The sequence below is a fragment of the Macrobrachium nipponense genome, chromosome 1 (genome assembly GCF_015104395.2).
Source record: "Macrobrachium nipponense isolate FS-2020 chromosome 1, ASM1510439v2, whole genome shotgun sequence".
Lineage (NCBI taxonomy): Eukaryota > Metazoa > Arthropoda > Malacostraca > Decapoda > Palaemonidae > Macrobrachium > Macrobrachium nipponense.
In genome coordinates this window covers 86,129,965-86,147,851 of record NC_087200.1, presented here as the reverse complement: position 1 = coordinate 86,147,851, position 17,887 = coordinate 86,129,965, and the positions used below count along the sequence as shown (strand labels likewise).

At 35.3% G+C, this 17,887-nt stretch overlaps 1 protein-coding gene across 3 annotated transcripts in view; it reads left to right on the top strand.

Moving 5' to 3' along the window:
- LOC135219431 (uncharacterized) overlaps positions 1-17,887 on the top strand; it is a 751,318-nt gene that overhangs the window by 715,082 nt on the left and 18,349 nt on the right. For all 3 annotated transcript variants that reach the window (XM_064256210.1, XM_064256211.1, XM_064256209.1), the window contains 2 exons: positions 4,507-4,697; positions 12,407-12,553. In XM_064256210.1, the coding sequence (XP_064112280.1) occupies positions 4,507-4,697; positions 12,407-12,553 (338 nt within the window). The remainder of the gene's footprint in view (positions 1-4,506; positions 4,698-12,406; positions 12,554-17,887) is intronic.

Sequence of the window (17,887 nt, the reverse complement as noted above, 5' to 3'; positions counted from 1 at the left end):
GCATTTATTTTATTGAGAAATAATGAATAAACGATTGTAAGTTATCATGCGTCGTGATATTGTTGAAGAGAGAAGAAGAGACAGTAAAATCTTTACTGTAATATATGTACATAAAAGCAATACCAATTCACATAAAAATAAAATGTTATTTCACAATAAATTTAACATAATGATAAAACATGAAAACAATCAAATGCAATATACAGGCAGTCCCCGGTCATGTAGAAGCTCAGGGTGGTAGCTCTTGCCTTTCTGTCCTAACAAACACAACTAGTGAAACAGCTCCAGCTTGTTCTAGGCCTGTTGACATCTCTAAAGAAACTTGTTCCTCACTGCTGCCTACACCTATGATCGCTAGAGTGGAGACTAAAGAAATTTTGATCTCCACAAAGAAATCCCCCTCACATGCAAGTCCCTTTGTCGTCACAAGTCAGAAGAGATCTACTGTGGTGGTTGGATGACAACATTCTTACAGTGAAGATGCTCCTCAGTTCACCTCCTCCAGAACTTTTACTGTTCTCAGACACTTCTTCCAAAGGTTGGGGAGCTCATCTAGAGGACCAGCTGACCTCTGCGGAGTGGAGTCAGCAGGACACTTAACTACACCAATGTGCTAGAGCTGAAGGCAGCTTTCCAAGCACCTCAGCATTTTCAGGGGAGGGTGACAGGGCATTCTGTTGTACTGATGTCAGACAACACAATTATAGTAGCTTATGTGAACAATCTAATAAGGGTCCAGTTACATCAGTGGGCCATAGACATCTTGGTAGACCTGATGACCAGGTACATTCTAGGCAAAAGAAATGTAGTGGCCAACAGACTAAGCAGACAGACAGATTCTGGGAACAGAGTTTCTACATCAGGAGATTGTGGACAGGCTGTTTGGCACGTTGGGGAGACCAATGATAGACCTCTTTGCTACAATATTCAACAGAAAATTAGAGGTCTATTGTTCAGTAGTTCCAGACACATTCACAGTAGCAGAGGATGCTCTGCAACATCCATGGGACAACCTGGATGTGCAGGGGTTTCCTCTGTTTTGCCTGATTCGCCATGTCCTGCACAGTGTGATGCGGTCCCTCAATCTCAAGATGACTCGGGTAAGATCTTTTATGCCCCCAAGCAGAATGGTTTCCAGATCTGCTGTCGCTGCTGTCAGATGTACCAAGAGAGATACCTCCCTGACACAATCTACCTTGTCAACCTCATGTGGAGAGGTATCATCAGTCAGTAGGGTCCCTTTTTAAATATTTTCCTAGCCTAATCTTTCCTTTGTGGCAAATGTGCAATCTACCCATCTGTTCATGTTCTTTGGTCCCAGTACACTCCAGCTTAAGACTTTGAACAACACCACAACATGACTTACAACCCACAAACTCCTACAAGACAGAGCTCCCTCCTACCATACCAAACACCAGTTCCACGTGTCCTCTACTGTGTAGTCTGCTATTGTTTACCTTTCCACCATATTCCGCTGCTGTCTTGTCTTCTATGATGTCACGACACAACTTAAATAAAATACATCAAGACAATTTCTAAAATCAACCACGTTTCCCATACATTGAACATCGGCCATATTTCATCAATACAGAAATTAAAAATGAAAATAAAATAACTTACTAAACTGATATATGTAATCACCTATTGCTTCACTATGGAGACTCAGGTATCTCCTGCAAGTGAGAGGCTTTTCACAAAGAACAGCTTCTCAGATGGCAGGTTATCTCAGAAAGTTCTCCATGCCTGTGTACCAGGGAAGGTGGTCCGTCTACTGTGATTGGTATCATAGACGGGTACCTCTCCTCTCTGAACCCCTGTTCAGCAGATTGTCACTTTTCTAGTTTTTCTCAGAACAGGAAAACATACCAGGGATTGGAAGTCAATAGCTCTTGAATTTGTCCCAGAATCCATTGCTAAGACACAAAATCCCTCAATCCATGATAATTCGTCTCCTTTTCAATACCTTCTTTGGGAGACTGTTGACGACAACCCTGACAAAATGTTGATATATCCTGTCAGAACGCTGCGTGCTTATCAAAAAGGAACTTGACATCTTAAACTGAGATGTAGAAGACTTTTGTAAGCACAGGCTGGGTCAGGAAAGAAGTGTCCAAGAATACAATCTTGTTTTGGATACAAGAAATGATCACCAATGCTTATTCATCGTCATCATTTGCTTCAGCCAATATTGGGCCTGCTAAAGCACATGATCTCAGAGGGCTGATTTTCTCTTTAACATCCAAGAAAAATTTATCTGTTCATAGACTGAATGCTGGTCTATGGCATCGCCAAACCATGTTCACTTCTTTCTACCTGAAGTATATTGCCCATAGGTAAGGACCTTGGAGACTTTTTCCTTGGGTCCGATGTTGGCTGCTCAACAGGTTGTGTAGCTCATGCAGTGCCCCTAGCAGGACAGTTTGTATCAAGCCTAAGATGATGACGTGAAAGTGAGATGACTGGTCTTTACTTTTCTTTCTGTCTTCTTTACTTACGGGCAGTATGAAGATTGTTCCGTCATAAGCTGGAATGCATGATACAGGTGAGCGCAGTGGCCATGCTGTTAGAATAATCGTTAATGAATGAAGTTACCTTTCAGTAGCAAAAGACTGCTCTCTTCAGCAAGAAAAAAGAGAGATGATAACAAACCTATATAAGTGGCTACATTGATTTGTTATTTGAACAGACAGCTTTTCATCTTCCACTTATGCAGTGAACTGTGGCATTGTATGAAAACCCAGAAGTCAGAACCTAAGATATACACATATCTAAGCTTCAGAGGTATAGATCATCTTTCTTAAATTTTTCTTGTACAAGAAGAATGATTGGGGTTGGCAAACCGCTAGTCGGTTAATGATAGTTGCCTCCCTCTAAAAGTAAGTCAATCCTAATGTAAAGACTCCAGGTAGTCCTGTGTATGAACAAATGAAAAGATTTGAAAATAATTTGTATTTTTCATAACTAACAAACCTGCACCCTTAACATTTAAGGCCCACCACTAACCGCCCCTCTGTGAGTTTATCCAGGGTTGGAAGAATAACTGGGATGTCACTAGGCCCATCTTGGGTTGGTGGCTTTTCCATGTAACATGTGACAGAGGACAGATGCCACCAGTTCCTTGCATATACAATTCTATTGAATTTTTTACCTATTTCCAGCTGGCACCAGAAGGTGTATCCTAATGCCAAGACTGCAGATTTGTTAGTTGTGAATTTTTATTTCTAATTTGCAAAAAGTGTTATTAGTTTTTTTTTTCCTGGCTGTGAGTTGGTGGCTTTTCCATGTAACATGTGACAGAGGACAGATGCCACCAGTTCCTTGCATATACAATTCTATTTAATTTTTGACCTGTTTCCAGCTGGCACTAGAAGGTGTATTCTAGTGCCAAGACTGCAGATTTGTTAGTTGTGAATTTTTGTTCCTCTTTGCAAAGAGAGTTAGATTTTTCTTTTTCTTGGTTGTGGGTGTCATTCCCCACCAAGAGTTTCTACGAGTACATAAGTACTTACAGTTTTCTGTTGTTCCTTTGTATCTGAGGATTGTTTGTTGAACAATAATTTTTTCCCCTTTCACTAAGGATTCCTTTAGTAGTAAGGTTCATTAATAACTTAGTAATTTATCTTTTTTTAGTGCACAGTTGCTTCTCTTTCTTGTTTTGCATTAATGGGTTATCTTTGGTCCCCTGTTTTCTGTTCACAGCATTATTTACTGCAATGCACCTTTTTGCATATCATATTTGTATGTTAGTGGTTTTCTAATTTTGCAATTAATATTATTCCCCTTTACTTAAGTTCGCATATTTGTTGGGATTTTCCCTGATGATTTTCATCCTTTCTCCTTCTGGATAATTTATGTTCACTGGGTTGGTAATGACTATGTTTTTACTTTAAAATGAAGCTTCATACAAACTAATTAATCAAATTATAGTGCCTTCCTCCCTTCCCCTCTCTTCAGATGAGGATTGGCCCTGATGAATGAATACTACTAAATAAATTTTCTGCATGAATCTGGGAGTTGGCTAAGCTTGCCCACGTGATTACTTAAATGCATTGCTTTGTTTGCATAGATATGTAGTTAAAGGCTGTTTTATAATTGATATCTAGTTTTGTTTTCAAAATAGCTGTTCTTGCTAAGGTAAATAGAATACCAATGAGTACTTGCTAAGGTAAAGAGAATGCTAGTGAGCACAGTGTACTTCTTTTAGGGATCCCATTTGCTTGTTTATATATATGACTGAATAGCTTAATGCATAGCATCATGGCATAATACAATATATTGCAGAGTTAGGAAATTGCGGTCTAGTCATATCATTGTAATTTTTAAAATACAGAAGTGGGAAATAGTAATTTACTAAAAAAAATCTTGTTATAATCACTGTCCATGTGAATTTTGTTGTGAAGTTATTAAAACTGCATCAAGTATTCTAATATGCTTTTGACATTGTATTTAGCTTAAGCAGTCTGGAAGATGTTCAACAATTTTTCTTAATATGTTTCTTACTTACAGATCTTAGAGCTTTATGGCTGGAAGATGGAGGATCATCAACTGATAACCACATGGTTGAAGCCATAAATCAGCTAACTCAGTTGCGTCGTTTGTGCCTTTTTAATTTTGTGGTTGGGGTGAAATTAGGTATTGCTTTGAAAAAGCTTACTAAATTGGAACGTCTATTTGTCCTTCAGAATTCATCTGGTGAGGTAGGTGGATTTGGATTAGGTTTCTAATCCATATTTTTTAATACCACATCTTCTATTTTTAAAAGGAATAGTATTTGCTAGACCAATTTTTGTTTTATGTATTCTGTTTCATGTGTTCTGCCGAGCATAAATGTCTTATTACTGCCTTTTTATAAAACAACCTTAGTACATACATTGTTCCTATGAGAATATAAACCATTGCTTGGAAAGTCATTGAAGCTTGGTAACACAGTGGTTAAGTGATGGCAAATAAGTTAGTGGCAGGGTACCTCCCCTCACCTGTCAGTAACCTAGCAGTTTCTGTTGTCAATTCAAGGTTTCTCTATTATCTGTGCAGTCACAGTTCTCAGATGTTAGGTGGTTGTGTAGTATGTCAGAGACTCAACAACAATGATCTCAGTACAGATATCCCTTAAATAATGGCATTCTGATTTACATGCTTCTTATCTTACAATATCAATGAAAAACAATAAAATACTTCTAACTGGAAAAAAGAACAGCAAGTGGTTTTATGAAGTTTTGAAAGGCAGGGTTTGCTGGATGTTGTAAGAGGAATTTAGTCAGTTGATGGAAGGTAAACGTATGACTAGAATTGAAAAAGAATCCTCTCTAGTAGGTTCTGGTAAAATGCAGTTCAGAATCAGTAACAGAAATTTGAATAGAAAAGTAATTATGTTAAACTGAAAATGAAAAAAAATTAATTTCATTACTGACATTTAAAGTATTTGCGTTTTGAGTAAATTCCTGCTAAAGCTAGTGAACACTGCTAGTTAGTGAACTAGCAGTGTTTGATAATATATATATATTTGTAATATTTTTATTAAAATTTTTGAATAAATTATACATTATATGTATATTATATATACATATATATTTTTTTCCAGTACCCTCATCATGTTTTATTATATGCAGTCCTAAAGCAGCTACACTCACTAGTTGTGTGATCACCTGGAGTCCTTTCAGCCTCATGCTTGGAGGTTACCTAATGTCATCTCAATTATTTATGACATGGCCCAACAAATGAGTACTCATCTACTCGAAACCTCATTTTTTACTTGAGAATTCTTTGGCTCTCAATGAAATGTCAGAAAGGTGTCATTGTTGGGTATTGGAGGATACCAAGCTGTTCTCTCTTATGTCATCTTTCAGTATGGTTTAGACTTTGGTAATGATTGGGATATTTTACTCCTGTTATGTAATTTTGCCATATGATTCTTAGGCTTTCAGTTAAACCTTAACCCTTAGTGGATGGATACCCTCATATGAGTAGCAATAAAAAAATCTATAATTAAAATTTGGGACCTTGAAGGAGAAAAGGGGGAGCAATTTAGGACTGTGAGAGAGAAATGGCTGGAAATGGGAAATGTAGAATTTTGACAGTGTAGCAGAGTTGAAAATATATGGGCAAATATGAGAGAAATATGTTTATGGTAGGGAGTGGGGAGGGGGGGAAGCAGAGGAGAACTGGTGGGAAGAACCAGCAGATATGCAGTGTCAAGAGGAGAAAAGTATTGGTGTAATGGAGAGGTGCAAGTATCAATTAAAAGAAAATAAAATACATAAAGGGGGCCGGCCGATATAGGGCGAAAAATGCAAAGTCATGAAAAAATTCATGGAGCTTCATATGGCAATTGAAAATACGTGTATGAAATATTTTGTCAAAATTCCTCTAACTTTCGTAGTTACAGGGTAATTAGTAAACATAACTCAATAAGCCTAAAACATTCATCCGTACAAGAAAATGCAATATTTCTTCTGTTATCGTAAATTTTGATAATTATTGTCAAAGAAATTGTGAGAAATGGCATCTTTAGATATTCCATGGGTCGCAGAGGGGACGGGGAATTCAACCATGATCAGTAGGAGCACAACTTCAAGTAGACTACACGTTCGAGTTTCACCTGTGACATTCGCTTGCTTTTACATATGCTTATCTATGTTTCGGCAAGAATTTCATCATGCCAATGAGGAAAAGACAAGGAAAACATCTTGCTAACATAAAGATGAAGAAAATTTGCTCTAATATGATTACAGAATATCATAATATATGTGATATTAGCGTAGTTAGTGAAGTGAGAGAGGGAGGGTTACGTAGTAAGTAAACGCACCTGTCTTGCCTGAAACACACGTCACACTGTCCCCCAGGCTACGATCTTTGAGCAAAGTGATCTTAATTTATGATAAATAACATAGTTTTGGTTTATTAATACACAAAAAGGAATATGAAATTCAAAATAATCATGATTTATTAACATTGTCTTTGTAAAAAGAGAGTACAAATTCAAATTTCACCTCTTGACATTCTCTTGCATTTACGTTTGTTTATTTTTGTTTCGGCAAGAATTTCATCATGCCAAAACGGAAAATACTAGGAAAACATCTAGGTAACATACAGAAGAAGAAAATTCGCTGTAATAAGCCGAGTTAGTGAAGGATAGAGAGAGAGAGTTGCGTTGGAAGGAGTGCCCTGTCATGCCTGACGCAGTGCCCCAAGTTACGATATATGAGCAAAGGGATCATCATATATGATTAAATTATGATAAATCAAATAGTTTTGGTTTATTAATACACAAAAAAGAAATATACATTCATAGTAGTAATCATTATTTATTAACATTGTCGTTATAAAAATACGAAGAAAAACTTTGAACGCCCGTATCTCAAAACTATAGTTATTGACCTTCAAAATCTATCTTCTCACTTAGTTTTAAAGCTATAACATTGGAATTTGGTTTATAACTCAGAAAAATGTTATAGAACAATCAAATGAAGCCCTTTTTTCCTATTTTTGTTTTGTCTTTTTTTATAAATTTTGTTTTCCTAATTTATAGGTTTTATTTTTTTATCATAATGAAAAATTCATATCTAGCAAAAAAATGACTTTCAGAAAAAAAAACTCCTCATTTGATTGGAGGTCTACATCAGGTCTATATATGGTAGTAATCCCAGGTCTTAATATTAAATATCAAGGGAGGAGATAGAATTTGAAAAAAGGTTATTTTCGGGATAAATCACCTGGCGTCACAAAACCGAAGGTCAGAGGCGAAAATCATATGCGGTTTGGAGATGTCCCAAGTCACCTTATTAAGTGGTATGAATATCAAAGTCCTGTCCTTAAAGAATGGCATTAGCCGGCCGGCCCCCTTAAGGATTGGAAAGTAAGGCCTGCACGGGGTGCAGGGAAGAGGAAAGAGATATGAAGAGGAGGATAAGTATTTCTATTGAAAGGGCAACTGAGCAGTTGAATGGAAGACTAGGAATACGAGGAGGAAAGAATATCTATTAAGATTTCAAACTTGAGGAAAAGGCAGAGACAGGATTTGGATAAATTGGGTGTCATCAAGGTTTGAGATGGAATTGTAATCGTTTAGGGATGAAGACATCAGGAAATGAGGAAGAGAGTATTTTGAAAAACTTTTAATTACTGAAAAGAAAATGACAGAGAGGAGATGGGGGAAGCACAGAGGGTGGAGGGACCAGTGATGGTGATAGAGAATACAAAAGTGAAGAGAGCATTAAGTACGATGTTGAAATTCAAATGATCAAATTACTATGGACAGAGGGGGGAGAAGTGGATGGTGGATTTATTAAAAGCTATATGGGAAGTGGGAAATGCCAAGGGACTGGGAGGAAAGTTTAATGGTAGATACAGTAGTACCTCGTACTTTCGAACTTAATCTGTTCCAGAAAGCTGTTCAAAGTACGATTTGTTTGAAATATGAAACAAATATCCACATAAGAAATAAAGGGAATCAGCCAACCCATAAAGTCCCCATTTTCACATTTTTTCTATTATTAGTGTGTTAAAAAGTTAAATTAAGAGTGTAAAGTAATGAAACAGTACGTTATATGAAGTAAAATTGTCAAAAAAAAATTTTTTAATGTACATTTACGAACTGTTTGGTAAAAATGGTGCCGGCTGGCTGATGGATGGAGGGAGGAGAGATGGGAACCCTTTGAGCAAACCGAATTGGTTGCAGTATGCAAAGGTTGATAAAATCAATTTCATTTAAATATTAGGTACAAAGACAATCAAAGGAATCGATAGTGTGTGTCCAAGTGTGTGTGTGTGTGTGTGTGTCTTTGTGGGAGAGAGAGAGAGTAATCAGCATGTTTACACTTGGATCTTAAGTGCACGAAAGAGATTATTAATGCCACAATACATCAAATTACTGTTGGAAAATGGCAGACTTTTAAAACAAACATGAGGATTTTGCAAACAAATAAGTAATAAGTCAAGAATGTAAGAAAAGGAAATAGAGATAAAATAACTTTTCACAAGGAAGCCGTTTCAGCAAACAATCGAAGGTGTGCAGAAGCTCGAAGCAGCGCCAATTTGTTTATCACAGAGTTGAGTTACTTTTACAGTAATAAAATATCGTAACAAACATTTGTCACTTTACTCTGTTTTTTTTCATCTGTCCATCCGCCTGTGGTGTTTTTTATGGTAACACTGCGTCCTGGGCTTTAGATAGTTACGCTATGTGTAAGTTTTAAGTAAATAAAAGGATATCTGGGTGTACATTTGCAACTGAAAAGTGTTTAAATAATTTACTGTATGCGAATTACATCGTTAATATTCGAAATAGGATATTATTATAATCGTTGAATGTAAGCTGAATGTAACTATCTAAAGCCCGGGACGCAGTGTTACCATACAAAAACACCACAGGCGGATGGACAGATGGAAAAAAACAGAGTATAGATTGGTATTTTACCGTAACAAAAATAAAAGTGATTTGGGAAAATCAAGTGTAAGTGAAAGAAGTGGGCAAATAATTCATCCCAGATCAGGTAAGTCAGTGGGAAGCAGAGTCGTTCCTCTCTCTCTCTCTCTCTCTCTCTCTCTCTCTCTCTCTCTCTCTCTCTCTCTCTCTCTCTCTCTCTCTCTCTCTGTACACCAAATACTGACTCAGCAATCTTTTTTTTTTTTTTTTTTTTTTTTTTTTACTGTATGCATTTGTTTTCATGTTTAATCATTATAGTATTAACTTTATTGTGAAATTTTATTTTTTATGTGAATTGGTACTGCTGTTACGTACATATTATAGTACAGATTTTACCGTCTCTTCTCTCCTCTACAATACCACGACGTACGATAATTTAAAATCATTCATTTATTATTCCTAAAAAATATAAATGTTCCCTCCCTCCCTCTACCTCAATTTAGTTGTGTATCACTGCAGTGATGAATGATTTTGTTAATCATTTGTGCTAAATTTTATTGTGAAAAGCTTTGATCTTTCACTTACTAATTTGTTAATATTGTTCAACTAGACCGTCTTACTCGGCGCACCGAACACAGGCACAATTAAGATTTTTTTTTCTGTATTGCATTTAATTGTAATCATATTTTATCATAATGTTAAATTTATTGTGAAATAACATTTTACTTTTTATGTGAATTGGTACTGCTTTTACGTAAATATTATGGTAAAGATTTTACTCTCTTTTCTCTCCTCTACAATACCACAATGCACAATAACTTAAAATCATTCATTCATTATTCCTCAAAAATATAAAAGCTCCCTCCCTCTACCTCAAGTATCACTGCAATGACGAATGATTTTGTAAATCATTTGTGCTAAATTCTATTGTGAAAACCTTTGTTCTTTCATTTACTATTTTGTTAGTATTGTTTAACTAGACAGTCTCACTCAGTGCACCGAACACTGGCTCAATTATGACTTTTTTTTTTTTTCCTTTTTCTGTATTGCATTTGTTTGTTTTCATATTTTATCATTACATTGAATTCATTAGAATATTCCCTTTTTATGTGAATTGCTATTGCTTTTACATATATACAGTAATTTTTAAACACGCTTCTCCTTCTCTCCTCAACATATCAATACGCCCTCGTTCAGTCTCGAGTCAGCTGGGCATGACATCACCACGGTTACATACGATTTTATACATCTTTTATGCTAAATGTTATATTGAATGCTATATTTTATATTAAATGCTTTATACTTTTATTTATTTTGTCGAATATTGTTGTCGTTGAACTATATATTGTAAATGAAAAAAAATTAATACAGCTTAACTTGTAAGACCCAGTAGGCCGTCAAATACAAGCAAAAACTAGATAATCAGTCATTTCGAAGTACAAGCATTTGTTCGACAAACGATACAAAATTTTCTTGAAAATTTTGTTAGAAAAACGGAAATTTCGACAAGAAACGTTCGACAAACGAGGTACCACTGTATATACAAGCAGAATGGAGATATCATGGATTGTGTTAACTACGGGGCAATTAAACTAACAGAGCATGGATTGAAAGTTTTAGAAAGGATACTGGATGAGAGCTTAAGAGAGATTGTAAAGATTGAGAAACAGCAGTATGGATTCATGAGAGGAAGAGGTATGGTGGATGCCATCTTCATAGTAAGACAGCTATAGGAAAAGAGGCTAGAGGGAAGCCAGGAGCTCTATTGTGCATTTCTAAACTTGAATAAACATATGATAGAATCCTTAGAGAAAGCATACAATAGAATCCTTAGAGAAGTGATGTTCTGGTGTTTGAGGAAGAGGAAAGTCCCAGAAAAGTTGTTTAGGCTGGTCAAGAGGTATCAAAGAATTAGCACAAAATTAATAACAGCAGTTTGAAATTAATGTTAGATTACACCAGGGGTCAGCATTAAGCCCATTTTTGTTTGTGCTGGTCATAGATGTGTTGAGTGAAGAGATCAGGAATGAAGAGCTGTGAGAGTTTTTGTATGCCAGTGATCTGGTGATTACTGCTGAAAATGAGGAGGACCTACAGAGAAGGGTTGGAGTCTTTAGAGAGGGGTGGCTTAAAGGTGAATGTGAATAAAACAGAGGTTTTGTTGAGCAATAAGGAAGATAGAGACAACAGTAATACAAGAAAGTAGAGGCTTGATTATGAGACATGCAGAAAAGTTTAAATACTTGGGATCTACTTTAAGCCAAGAGGGAGGATGTGAGGCTGAAGTTGACAGTTGGATAAAAGCTGCATGGGGGAAGTGGAGAGAGGTAGCTCTAGAGTGGTGTGTGATAAGAAAATGCTAATCAAGCTAAAAGTCAAGATATATAACAGAGTGATAGGACCAGTGTTAATGTATGGAGCAGTAACATGGGCTCTAAGAATAAATGAGGAGGTAGATCTTGCGAGAACAGAGATTAGAATGCTGAGGTGGATTATGGGTATATTGTTGTTTGAGAGACTGGGAAATGATGAAATAAGAAGGGCAGGCAGGCTTAGTTAAGATTACAGAGGTGATAAGAGTGTCACGATTGAGATGGTATGGGAATGTGTTGAGGATGGATGACGAGGAGGGAGTGAAGAGGGCTAGGGAGGAACCTGTTAGAGGAAGGAAATCGAGAGGGAGACAGAGAATTAGATGGCGAGATAACGTGAAGGAAGATATGAAGAGAAGAGGTTTGGAGGAGGATGATGCCTTTGGTAGAAGGCAGTGGCGAAGGCGCATCAGGCGACCGACCCCTTAATGTAGGGATAACGGTTGGAAAGAAGAAGTGTGTGTGTTTATATTTTGTTAATTTGTCTTAAATTTTCAACACCATTTCCTTTAATTATATATAGCAGTTAGTCATTCTGTTCTTAAAAATTTGACTTGTAAGTTTATTGCCTTTAGGATTGTTTTTGCATTGCAATTAACAATGATAATATTCTACATAAGTTTCTGACCCAGTTAAAGTTGGTATTTGTAATTGTTATATTTCTTGCCAGGAGAATATGGGTGTAAAGAATCACAACATGTTAGCCGTGACTGAGCATCTGAGATATGTCGACGAGTTGGTTTGGGCAGTTTCTTCACAGGATGTCAAAGTTATCAATGGTGTAGATCACATGCATATATCAAGCCCAAAAGTGAAGGTATGGTTGAGCGTTTGTTCTTGAATTTAAGTTTGCATGTAAGTTACAGTGGTTTACTTTTATTGATTGTTCTAATAGCAGAATCACTTTATCAATTTTAAATAATTCTTTGCCACAGAGTGTTTGCTTAAATGTTATTGAAGTTTCTTTTTTTTATTTAAATGAAATTTTTTATATATGATACTCAGTCACAAAATCTTATTGAAATTATGTAGATTAAATTTTGTTTTATGTATAGTGTATAGGATTTTTGAAATTAATTTTGCATAGTTACAGTTATTTACCTTTATTGATTGTTCTAATAGCAGAATCACCTTATCATTTTTAAATAATTCTTTGCCACAGAGTGTTTGCTAAAATGGTATTGAATAGTTTCCTTTTTTTTATTTAAATGAAATTTTTTATATATGATACTCAGTCACAAAATCTTATTGAAATTATGTAGAATAATTTTTGTTTTATGTATAGTGTATATTTCCACATAAAAGATGACCTTTAAATCTTAAAATTCACCCCTAAAAATTGGGGATCATCTTATACTACCATTCTAAAAAGCAAACCTTGAATTCTTAGTGATGTTTATCGGTAGGCTAGCCTCGGCCTTGGTGTGATAACAACCAACATACATATATGAATAGATCCACATTATGAAATAAACTTATAATTAAGGTAATAAAACCATTTTTACCTTATATATATTATTGGCATGTTTGAGGAATAATTATATTTATATCAATGAAATGAACTTTTATCTATGCGAACCCAGGTGTGACAATGTAAATATCGATTAATGGTAGTAGTGTACAGTGGACCCCCCGTATTCGCGTTCTCCGGATTCACATTCTCCGGATTTGCGGACTCACACATTCACGGATTTCTCTCGGGGATGTTTCCCTGCATTATTCGCGGAAAATTCGCACATTCGCGGTATTTTTCTTCAAGAAATAACCACAAATTCCTGTTTTTTTTTTTTATCAATTTCATCATAAAATGCACTTTTTGTGATAAAACTATTAACCCTTAAACACCTAATAGACGTATTTTACGTCAACATTTTTTGTCTCTTGGGCTCCAACCGGACGTAATTTATGTCGACATACAAATTTTTTTTTTTTAAATTCGCGGAAAAATACTTATAGGCCTACCACCGAAAATTTTGAATCACGCGCCCTGGGGGATGCTGGGAGTTCACGGATCTAGGTGTTGTTTTGTTTACAATCATTACACAGGCGCGCAATCGCAAATTTCTTTCTTATCACACTAAAAAGTATCAGTGACACACACATCTCGGAAATTATTTTGTCACTTTGACATAATTTTTGCACCATTTTTAATTAGCTGTTACATGAAGTATTATATATGAAAATGTGTGCAATTTCATGTAGAATACAACAAAAAAATACAGGCGGTCCCCGGGTTACGACGGGGGTTCCGTTCTTAAGACGCGTCGTAACCCGAAAATCGTCGTAAGCCGGAACGACGTTCTTGAAAACATGTCCACAGGGAAAATTTCACTACTAATTTGCAATTTTTCTTAGGGCCGTATCTCTAAAATTATCACTAATTTACTTTTTTTCATGTGCAACACTGTGTATTCACAAATTACTGTATATTTTCATTAAAATACAAGAGAGAGAGAGAGAGAGAGAGAGAGAGAGAGCGTTCTGTTCCTAGAATCCTTCAATAAACATTTTACATACTAGTACCATAAAAATTCTTTCATCTCGGTAAAAGAAAGAGAGAGAGAGAGTGTTTATCTCTCTCTGTTTGTAACGCTTCCAGCGAAAGAGAGGGAGGGAGTTACCACTATGTATGACACATTATTATCTTGTGTGGCAAAAGAGCGAGAGAGAGAGAGAGAGAGAGAGAGAGTTAACCTTAATTAAAAGTGACATGGGTAGATTAGTATGTATTGTATTTCTTTAAAATACTATCACATATGAATTTTGTAATTACAGTTATTATATTATTATTATTATTATTATTATTATTATTATTATTATTATTATTATTATTGAAAGTATCAAAAACAAATAGTATAAGTACATAAAAAATCTCGAGTCTCAGTAAATGAGAGAGAGAGAGAGAGGAAGAGAGAGGGGAGAGAGAGAGAGAGGAGAGAGAGAGATAGAGACGAGAGAGAGACGAGAGAGAGAGAGAGATGAGAGAGAGAGAGAGAGAGAGAGAGAGAGAGAGAAATGTCAGGACCACGTGATTGCAACACTGCAGCTCTCCCCCAGCTCTTCCCCCTCTTGGCTGTCACAGAACTTTATATATAGCTGACAGTTTTAGTACCTGGATCTCAAAAAGGTTACTGGAAGTTACTTCAAGAAGACTGGGATTTCCTTCATCCATAATTTTTTAAATATAAGCTAAAATCTTACAAATTCACTATGGTATTTTCTTTAATGAATTGATATTATTGCTGTATAAATTAATATTAATATTTGAAAATAGTAAATCATTTATTTATCATACTAAAAAAAATACAGTATCATACTAAAAAACATACATCTTTGTAGTATAGAGAGAGAGAGAGAGAGAGAGAGAGAGAATTATAGTGATTATTTTCGTTGGAAAATACAAAGAGAGAGAGAGAGAGAGAGAGAGAGAGAGAGAGAGAGAGACTGTGCTAAACTATAAAGGATTCTTATCTTATTATAGTTTGTGTTTTTTAAAAGCGTCGTAAACTCGGAGCGTCGGAAGCGTCAGCGTCGTAACCTCGGAAGAAGCGTTGTAACCCAGGGCAGATTTTTCAATGAATATTTAAGAAAAAGCGTCGTAACCTCGGAACGTCGTAAGCCTGACCCGTCGTAACCCGGGGACAACCTGTACTCATGATTGTAGCTTTTATCAGTTTTGAAATATTTTCATATACCTAACAATAAGTGCCAAAATTTTAACCTTCGGTCAACTTTGACTACCGAAATGGTCGAAAAACGCAATTGTAAGCTAAAACTCTTATATTCTAGTAATATTCAATCATTACCTTCATTTTGCAACATATTGGAAGTCTCTAGCACAATATTTCGATTTATGGTGAATTTATGAAAAAAAATTTTTCCTTACGTCCGCGCGGTAACTCTTCCGAAAAAATCTCACATGCGATTGTTGTAATGTTTGCACAATTGTAAAGTAGCCGTTACATAAAGTTTTATATATGGAAATGTGCACAATTTCATGCACAATACAACTAAAAACAACCCATGGTTGTAGCTTTTATCAATTTTGAAATATTTTCATATAAATAACGATAAGGGCCAAAATTTCAACCTTCGGTCAACTTTGACTCTACCGAAATGGTCGAAAAATGCAATTGTAAACTAAAACTTATATTCTAGTAATATTCAATCATTTACCCTAAATTTGCAACAAATTGGAAGTCTCTAGCGCAATATTTCGATTTATGGTGAATTTATGAAAAAAAAAAATTTTCCTTGCGTCTGCGCGGTAACTTTCGAAAAAATCATACGTGCGATTGGCCGTAATGTTTACACCATTTTAAATTAGCCGTTACATAAAGTTTTATATGTGAAAATGTGCGCAATTTCATGTAGAATACAACAATAAATAATTGAAGGTTGTAGCTTTTCTCATTTTTGAAATATTTGCATATAAATCACAATAAATAGAAAAAAACCCACATTTGGTCAAATTTGACTCTACAGAAATGGTAGAAAAACGCAATTGTAAGGTAAAACTCTTACATTCTAGTAATATTCAGTCATTTATCTTCATTTTGAAACAAATTTGAAGTCTCTAGCACAATATTTAGATTTATGGTGAATTTTAAAAAAAACTTTCCTTCCCTCCGCTCACGGATTCTCCGCCGCAAATCTCCGAAATGCGTACGTCTCATTATCATAATATTTGCTCCGTTTCATATTAGGCGTTTCATAGAGTTTTATATATGCAAATGTGCGCAATTTTGTGTAGAATACAACAAAAGATATTTGAAGGTAGTAGCTTTTCTTATTTTTGAAATATTTGCATATAAAAAATATACATATATATAAAAAATTAGACATTCAGTCAATTTTAACTCGTCCGAAATGGTCAAAAACTGCAATTGTAAGCTAAAACTCTTACAGTATAGTAATATTCAATCATTTATCTTCATTTTGAAACAAATTGGAAGTCTGTAGAACAATATTTAGATTTATGGTGAATTTTTGAAAAAAAAAAATTTTACGTCCGCGCGTTACGAATTCATGCATCATTTTGTGATAACATTTTCTCTGTGTTGCTTTGATCGTTTTACAATTTGTTATATACCAAAATGATTGCAATTTAGTGTACAATACAACGAAAAAAATAACTAGTTAGCTTGAACCGTTTTGCTCATAGCTCGATTTGAATACAATTATATATGAAATTTTGTTTTTGCACTATCATATATCGCATTATTTATATTTGATAATTATATTTTTTTTCATTTCTGATGGTTGCATACTAAACTTCAGGCAATGACAAAAAAAGGAGCCAAAAATGAACTCTTAATCTTGAAAACTGAGCATGCTGTGATTTTTTGAAAAAAATATTTTTTCCGCTTCGGCGCTCACTCCGAGACCCCCTCGGCACACGGGAGACGATTTTTATTATACCCCTTAGGCGTTAAAGGGTTAAAAGAACCAAGTATGAAAATTTTTTATGGGTTTTTCTTGAGTTTTAACTAATAAAATAGGCTGTTTTTAACGTTTTTTATAGGGGTTCCAAACATTCGCTGGTTCTAACTATTCCGGGGGGGGGGGGGGGGGGGGGGGGGGTGTCTGGTACTCATCTCCCGCGAATACGGGTGGACCACTGTAGTTACAATAGTAATAACATGATAACATAATTTTGGATTACTTGCAACTGTTTAGGACAATTCAGTCATACGAACTGTAATTATATATGATAATTATCGTACATTAGGCTAACTTCTTTTCCTCCATCTTATCCCATCTCCTAGTTGAATAAGTTAATAACAGTAAAGGAGAATGATGAAAGTATGGCTAGTAATACTATACTCGTTGCATAAAGGCCCACAGCCATAAACAAGTGAATGAGAAACAGCTTTTGTGGTATGAATAACCAAATCAGATAACAACAGCCGTTTTGCTTACATTTCAACTATCGTACGATAGTAAATAATTATCGCATTTATGTTTCAAATGACGTAAAGTAGAACAGGACTGATATATTTTTACATTACATTACTGTATATATCCTTATTCGATATGGAGAAAAGATTGGCAAGGAAATATACTGGTAAATTTAACCTGCAAGTTGTAGCTGAAGCCGAGAAAAGTGTTCAAGTTACTAATGACTATTATCATGCATCGCAGCATAGAT